The sequence below is a fragment of the Lipotes vexillifer genome, unplaced genomic scaffold (genome assembly GCF_000442215.2).
Source record: "Lipotes vexillifer unplaced genomic scaffold, Lipotes_vexillifer_v1.1 scaffold75, whole genome shotgun sequence".
Taxonomy (NCBI): Eukaryota; Metazoa; Chordata; class Mammalia; order Artiodactyla; family Lipotidae; genus Lipotes; species Lipotes vexillifer.
In genome coordinates this window covers 2,346,233-2,354,388 of record NW_006771517.1, presented here as the reverse complement: position 1 = coordinate 2,354,388, position 8,156 = coordinate 2,346,233, and the positions used below count along the sequence as shown (strand labels likewise).

Genomic DNA, 8,156 nt, shown 5'->3' with positions numbered 1-8,156 from the left:
GAGCCTGATTCCTCCAGCTCTTTTTTTCTTTCATGGACGCAACCTAAGTGTCCATTGAGAGATGAATGGATAAAGAAGATGTTGCACATATATACAGTGGAGTATTACTCAGCCATAAAAAGAAATGAAATTGAGTTATTTGTCGAGAGGTGGATGGACATAGACTCTGTCATACAGAGTGAAGTAAATCAGAAACAGAAAAAATAAATACTGTATGCTAACACATATATATGGAATCTAAAAAAAAGAAAGGTTCTGATGAACCCAGGGGCAGGATAGGAATAAAGATGCAGACGTAGAGAATGGACTTGAGGACCCAGGGAGGGGGAAGGGAAAGCTGAGACAAAGTGAGGGAGTGGCATGGACATATATACACTACCAAATATAAAATAGATAGCTAGTGGAAAGCAGCTTCATAGCACAGGGAGATCAGCTTGGTGCTTTGGGACCACCTAAAAGGGTGGGATAAGGAGAGTGGGAGGGACCTGTGAGAGGGAAGGGATATGGGGATATATGTATATGTATAGCTCACTCACTTTGTTATACAGCAGAAACTAACACAACATTGTAAAGTAATTATACTCCATTAAAGGTGTTAAAAAAAGAAAAAAGACTTAAATGAAGTGGCATGGGCACACGTGTCCATGGATAGGAAGACTCAACATAATAAAGAAGTCATTTCTCTTCAAACTACAACACAGCTGTAACTCAATTGCTTTCATATTCCCAACAAGATCTTTTGTGGCAAGTTAATCATCTGGTGTTCTGGGTGGCATAGCATTCTCCTCCTCTCTGCTTCATCACCCATGATAGGCCAGTAACGGTGACCACTCAGAGTCCTAGCTGTGCAAAGTATTCTGCATTCCTCAGGACACAGGGCTCCCTCTCTCCCAGAAGCCATGAATCTCCTGATGCTGACCTTCATGATATGTGGGTTACTAAATCTGGTGACCAAAGGTAATGGAACCCTACATTGGACAGATGATGGAACTAGGATGAGTTGTTGACCCTGGGCTCCCAGGTGTCTTGAGGGGGAAAGGGGGTCCACAGGAAAAGCCTTGGAGCAATAAAGAGCAGCACAAGTGCTCTTATGATGGCATGCTGGCAGCTCCATGTTCCTGCTCTCTAAGAATCTGTTAGAGGCACCTATGAAACTGGGGTATCTTCTGAAACATGTCTCCAAAGGAAGAATTTCTTCAGTCTTCTGAGCAACTCTCTGTCTCTCTCTATAACTAACTACTGTTAACTCAGCCTCACTTTGCTTCTATTTTAACAATTTTATTGTTGCACTTGTTTTATTGTTGTGTCTTATTAGTCCAGCTCTCACTACCATCTTGAATTCTCTTTTGTCATGAAAGTGCTTTCAAGGGAGGTGTTTGTTTGTTTATGTTCTGAGGTATGGTGAACAAGTTCATCACACTTTTTGCAGGATCTGCAGAGCTGTCATGAGAAAGATAACACAAATTTAAGTTAGAAGTGGGGATAAGTTAAGACAGAGTAAAAAGATGAGTGAACAATAGGGACCTTCTGCTAATAGATCAATAATGAATGAGCTTACTCCCTCTTTTTAATAATGTTACTTTGGAAACTTATCTACTTTTATTGGAAAATAATACTTGCAATTGATTAAAAAGTATCAAGCAATAGATAGGCTTATATGAGTTTAAGGAAAAGGACTCTCCTACCCTGGAATAACAGTTCTTCAGTCTTCTCTTTCAGAATCTCTGAATCAGTCAATGAAGTAATCTTACCAATTTGTTGTATATCCTAGCAGATCCAAATATTTATATACCTTAGATTTTTAAAAACCCAATGTAAAAAGATATGGGAACATATGTATAACTGATTCCCTTTGTTATAAAGCAGAAACTAACACACCATTGTAAAGCAATTATACTCCAATAAAGATGTGAAAAAAAAAAACAATGTAAATTATCATATGGATTCTTCTAAATGTACTAGCACAATATCTCGGAGACGTCTTATCAGTGCCTGAACCTACTTCATTATTTTTAATGTATACGTAGAATATATGGGGGTGAGGTTGTGAATTTCCTTTCTTAATTTAATTGGTCTGCTAAGCAGGAAACTTTTAATTATCAGAAAAAAATCAGGGAGGAAAATTAGTAAACAAATGTATATCTTTCCCCTTATGGCCACACACACACACACACACACACACACACACACACACGCAAGATTGGCAAACAACTGACCGAATGGGCTACAGTATGCGCACTCTTATCACTTGTGTGTGAGACTGTCAGCTTCCCACACACTGATCACTCCATTTTTTTTATCACATTGTTTCGTGTATTACATTTCATTGTGTGAAAATGTTGCCTCATCTTTGTTTGAATTCATCACGCTTCAATTATAAATGAGTTTGAACATCTATTCCATTGTATTTCTGAACTCTTTCTTATTGATTTTTAAGAGTTCTTTATGTACTAAGAAAATGGACTCCAAACTTGGAGAGGTTGTATCTTGCTTAGAAAGGTAATCACTACCATGAGATGGACATACATGTGCCTATGTGTCTATATCTTGATACACATGGACACATGTAAGTGACGTAAAGAATTATCACCTACACTCAATTCTGATTATGAACTAGTCACCGAAATTTTGGAAAGTTTTGAAATAATAAAGAAGTACCAATACGGTTTTGCTCTTTTGCTCTCCCTGAGATTCCTGGATAACATGTGGGAAAAAAATGTATATCCTCCTTTAAAATTTTCTAAAACATGATGAGTATTCTCCCACATATTAAATATTCTCCAAAAACTGAACTTTTCATTATTGCATAGAATTTCATGCAATGGGTGCTCTGTACCTTTTAAAAACTCAATTAATTTAATGACTGCGTTGAATCTCCATTGCTGCGCACAGGCTTTCTCTAGCTGCGCCGAGCGGGGGGCTACTCTTCGTTGCAGCGCGCGGGCTTCTCATTGTGGCGGCTTCTCTTGTTGAGGAGCATGGGCTCTGGGCGCGTGAGCTTCAGTAGTTGTGGCGTGCAAGTTCAGTAGTTCTGGCTCGCGGGCTCTAGAGTGCAGGCTTGGTGGTGTGGCACACAGGCTTAGTTGCTCCGTGGCATGTGAGATCTTTCAGAGAGAATTCACACAAGGGATAATGTTTCGGCTAGATGGCTAATGTGCCTGAATTAATATCATTGTAATTCATATTTTTTAGATTTATGATTTTGAAATATTGGTGATGGAGGTCACAAGTCCTAATGACATAATAATTCCAGACTGAGGAGCTTTGAAATAAGTGATGGCTGTCATTCTAAAAAAAAATAAATAAATACATTAAGTTATAGATTATTCCCAGTCACCATCCTTGTATTGCTTAAGCCATATTTTTGGAACTATCTTTGGTATTCTAAGCTGTGATATCCATATCTACCAGGAAATCTATTACATCTACCTGCAAATTATGTCTAGAACCAACTGATCTCACCGCCTCCATCCACTGCTACCGCACTGATTCAAGTCACTATCATCTCTCACCTGTTACTGTTTCCTCATAGCTTCCTCACAGGTCTCTGTCCTTCTACTCTTGCCTCCTGCTGTGTTCTGTCAAGATAGCATAGAGTGTGATCTGCTCACACTGGAAGTCAGACCATGTACCTCTTCTGCTCAAATCTCTGCAGTGGCCCCCTCTTCACTCAGAACAATAACCAGGGTCCTTACAGTGGCCCACCAGGCCCTCCATGATCTGGTGCTTATGACCTCTCTCACCTCATCTCCCACCACTCTAGTCCTCTAGTCCTTGCTCACTTTGCCAGAGCCACACTGGCAAAGTGTGGCTTTCCACAGTGCCCTTCCTCAAACATGCCAGGCTTGCTCAACCCACTGCTTAGAATGCACTTGCCCTGCATACTGGTGTGGCTAATTCCTTCACCACCTTCAAGTCATCGTTTAATTGTCACCTTCTCTCAAGACCTCTGCTAACTGCTTTTAAGAAACTGTCATCTGTCCCCATGACACACCAAATAGATTCCACTTAAATCTATTCTCTCTTATTTCTGAAAACTACTTATCATCATCTCACATACAGGATAAAATTACTCGTTTTCTTTACTGTCTGTTTTCCCCTGCCAGAAAGTAAGCTCCATGCGATTTTGTCCGCTTAGTTCACAAATGTACCCCAAGCACCTAGAACAGAGTCTGTACCATAGTTATGGGCTCAAACCTCTGTTGAGTGATGAGCTGTAGCCGAAATTTTAACTCTGGCGGGGGAATAGTTGAAAAGGAGTAGTGAGCAATGCAAGTGACAGGCAAGTTTAAAGAAGAATTGACAGAACGAGATGATTTAACGCATTTGGGAACGGAAGAGAAATGCTGACAGGACTCAGATTTCGAGGATGGGTACCCTGGAGGAAAAAAAAATACGTAGAGAGGTAATCTTTGTAGAAGTTAGGAATGAGGAAGCAATGTTAGACTTTGTCCAGGATGAAAGAAGTGCTACGGCTACCCTCGAAACTTACAGAAAATTCTATCAAGGGCAATAGAATTGGAGCCAGTAAAATAATAAAAGAACAGTGAATCATTGGAGAAGTTGGGATAAAGCCAACATCCCCAGGGGAGGAAATAGGAGCCAAATTTTCATTGTGCTCTCTCTCTATATCTCAACCCACGAAAGGTACTTTTCATACTTTATCAAGTTAAATGCAAAAAGGGTTGTTTTGAGAATTACTTGACCTTCTTCATACATCCTTGGCTTCCTCCAACATAGAGCCTTTGCACTAGCTGTTTCCTAGAATACACCAACCTTGGTGCTTCTCGGTTGGTTTGCTGAGAAAGATGGTCATATAGTTGCTTGATAAATGATCATACAATGGAACAGACTCTTTTCACGGTAGATGCCTATCCTCCCTCCTCCAATGAATTATCACGCTGCTTCGAAATCCCACTGTATTTCTTGTGTGAGCTCATCTTTCCTCTTTCCTAGACCACTTTTTTGCACTGACCTTTCTTTCTTTTCAATTCTCCTGCTCCACTCCTGTCTGTGATGTTCCCTCCCAGCTTAGGACTTTACCCCACATCTCAAGATTTTAAAAATTCAAATGGCACTTTTTACCGCTGCCACCACTCATACCAGTCTGCCTTTCCCCCCATCTTCCCCTTCCCTCTTGACAGAGCTGAGGAAGTGTGTTCTCCATATCACACACAGTCAGATGCTGTATGTGTTCTTAATCCTTGTCACCTAATCAAGGACTATGCCCTTCTTTTGCCTCATTTCCCTCTTCCCCGTTAATCTCTCCCTTTCTACTTGTTCCTTCTTAATATTTGCAAAGATGCTCTCTTATTTCCCAGCCTTCAAAACAAACCTGAAACACCTTCCCTTGACTCCATCTTGTCCTCCAAGTGCTTCTCTATTTCTCTGCTCTTCCTCACAGCTAAACTTCCTAAGAGTTTGGTCTCCAGGTGCTATTTCCACTTCTCATTCACATGTCAACCACTTCACTTCTGTTTCTCCTCTTCTTACCACTCTGAAGATTACCAGTGACACTCAGCATGTTAAATGCAATGGCGGCTCCAGCTCCTGCGTTATCTCGCTCAACCTCACAGCAGTATTTGCCTACTAGTGTCCACGTGTTCCTTTAGGAAACGTTTTCCTCACTTGTGTAATCTAGTCATACCTGATACAATTTTCTTTGTATCCCTTTGGCATTTGCCATTTTCACGCACACCAGCCTGACCTGCACCTGGCAGTATCCTCAAAGCATGGTCGATTGCTTGCAAATCAGTCCTGTACGCGGCAGTCCGGAAATGACAGGGAATTGTCAGCTCACTCTGGTATCATCTATCAGCTACTGGATGGTGGAAAAATATTCCAGCTCCTCTGACCCTCAAGAAGGATAACTTGGAGCTTTATCCTAGCCATACACTAATTGCCAGATTTCCCCATGGGGTCATGCTCTAGTCGATCACAGTGGTAACTAACTGTATAACTCCCCTCGTTTTGGCTGTCTTATTTCCATAACTTCCCCATTTCCAAACTGATTTGGCGATGTGGGGAGTGCTGAATGCCCTCAACTCATTTATTATACAGTAGTCAAAATTTATCCCAAGGTCTGCTTTCGGGAAAACTAATCTAATTCTCTAGTGTCTCATTCTCCTGCTTTGCTCTAAGTATCTGGCTGTTCCTTCTGAGCCTTCCCCTCCTACCTGAGCTCTCAATGTTGACACTCCCCAGAATTTAACTATGGCCCCCTTTATCTCACATTATTCCAACACTATATGTACTTTATCTATAACTGTAGTTTTAAATACTATCCATAGCAATGATTCCACAATTTACATCTACAGTCCAAACTTGTCTACTGAGTTGCTACAGCTATATCCTACTGTCGTCTGGACATCTGAGGTATATTGTGTTATATACCCCAAAACAAGTACTTGTAACCACCTTTTTCTCTTCCCTCCAAATCGTGTTCTTTCCTCTGTTTACTATTCTATGAATAGCAAGTATCACGAATCTCCCCTGTATCAGCTCAGAAATGTACTAATGTACTTGGATTTCTCCATCCTCTGCTGACCTTATATCCAAACAATCGACGTCTTTAATCTGTTCTCTTCTTTACAACTCTCACAGCCCTAGTTCCAGCCATCCTCATGTTCTACTTGGCCAAAGCTTCTAACGTGTCTCCCAGATTCTATTCTTCCTTTTCCCTCATCTAATTTCCACGTGAAATCCCAGCTAACTGAAGTAAATTAATTCACATGATGGTTTGAAATAAATAAAAATGCTTAATAATGGCCAAATTGACTAGGCAACGGCGTGGTTACTTCAAGCTCATTTTATCTCGTACTCCTTCGTTCTTTGCACATTATACTTCAGACTCTTCAGCCTTCTCTTAATACCTTAAAGACACTATGCTGTTTCTCCACACTGGGACTGAGCATTTGATGGTCCTTTCCTGAAATAATCTTTGTCTCCTGCGTAACCTGTAGCCTCCTTTCCTCCTTCTTGCCTTGCCGTGGCTTAACTATTAGCTTTACACATGTCTATCCTCTCTGTCTCGTTTTCTTCCTCCTCCTCCTCTTTCCTTCTCCTCTGGTTTTTCTCCTGCCCCCTCCCCTCTCCTTTTCTCTCTCCTCTCCCCACCACCAGCAATTTCCTTGATGGCACATGTCACAGTTTTTAATATACAGTTTTAGTTTTCTTCTTTGTCTCTCCAAATGGCTTGTGGTATTTGTTATCATATTACTTAAGATGGCAATAGTAGTAGTTGTCAAACTTTGGAATTAATGTTTGTTGTCTTGTGGCTAGAATTTACAAATTGACTGCTTGTTTAACCCTGCAGCTGGCTGGCTTGTTGAAAGATGCTGGAAGAATGATGTAGGATACTGCAGAAAACGATGTTTACATCTCGAAAGGTACAAACTTCTTTGTATGAACAAGCTGTCATGCTGCATTCCCCTAAGCAGTGACGATCCATGCACTCAATGGCCAACACGTCCCACATTCGGTGAAGATGTAACTGTTGGATTTGGTACTCACGATGGTTTTCCTTTTTCTGCCATATCTGGGTTGAATGATGAGGTAACAATTAAAACAACTAAGCCTCAAGAAACCACAGTAACTGGGACGACTGCTTCCGAGAGAGATTCTCCCTAGACTTTGACAACTATTCCTGAGAGCGTTGAGGGTACAACATTTTCTCATGAGCCTGAGACAGCAGATCTATATAAGCATTGGGACTAATATCCAGGGAGCCAATTCTACAGATGTTATTTCACCGGGGACAGTTCAATCGAGAATTGGATGACATAGAGGTGGACATAATGCTACTGCCAAGGCAAGAACCGAGAGAGTTACCTCACAATTAGAAATGTATAAAGAGAAGTGTATAGAAGATATAGCGATTCTTTATTTTGGGCTTAAATTCTTTCTTTGTTTTCCTCTGATATACTAATATACATGTGCTAATATTTGGCCTCAGATGATATTTGTGTGTGTATTTTTCCATAATAAACAAACAAACAAACACATAAATAAATACCACAGTTTGGAGTTGCCTGTATAGTTGAGAATGAAATTTTGATTTTAGTAATACCTGAAACACTACTATCATATATGGAAGAAACTATGAAGGCACATAAAAAGTTCCAGACAAGTCCTCCCTTTCCTGTCCCTCCATCCTC

General features: G+C 40.6%; 1 protein-coding gene across 1 annotated transcript; it reads left to right on the top strand.

Moving 5' to 3' along the window:
- Positions 1-899: 899 nt before the first annotated feature.
- On the top strand, positions 900-7,716 carry LOC103089822 (beta-defensin 125-like). Its single transcript, XM_007446899.1, has 3 exons — positions 900-957; positions 7,316-7,590; positions 7,630-7,716. The coding sequence occupies exons 1-3, from the start codon at positions 900-902 to the stop codon at positions 7,714-7,716; spliced, it is 420 nt and encodes a 139-aa protein (XP_007446961.1).
- The last annotated feature ends 440 nt before the right edge of the window (positions 7,717-8,156 follow it).

What these genes read in the sequence shown, in the direction of transcription:
- LOC103089822 (XM_007446899.1), top strand. Translation starts at nt 900, where the DNA reads ATGAATCTCCTGATGCTGACCTTCATGATATGTGGGTTACTAAATCTG. An exon ending in ACTAAATCTGGTGACCAAAG is followed by an intron (nt 958 to 7,315) that starts GTAATGGAACCC and finishes TTAACCCTGCAG; the next exon opens with CTGGCTGGCTTGTTGAAAGA. An exon ending in CTAAGCCTCAAGAAACCACA is followed by an intron (nt 7,591 to 7,629) that starts GTAACTGGGACG and finishes GATTCTCCCTAG; the next exon opens with ACTTTGACAACTATTCCTGA.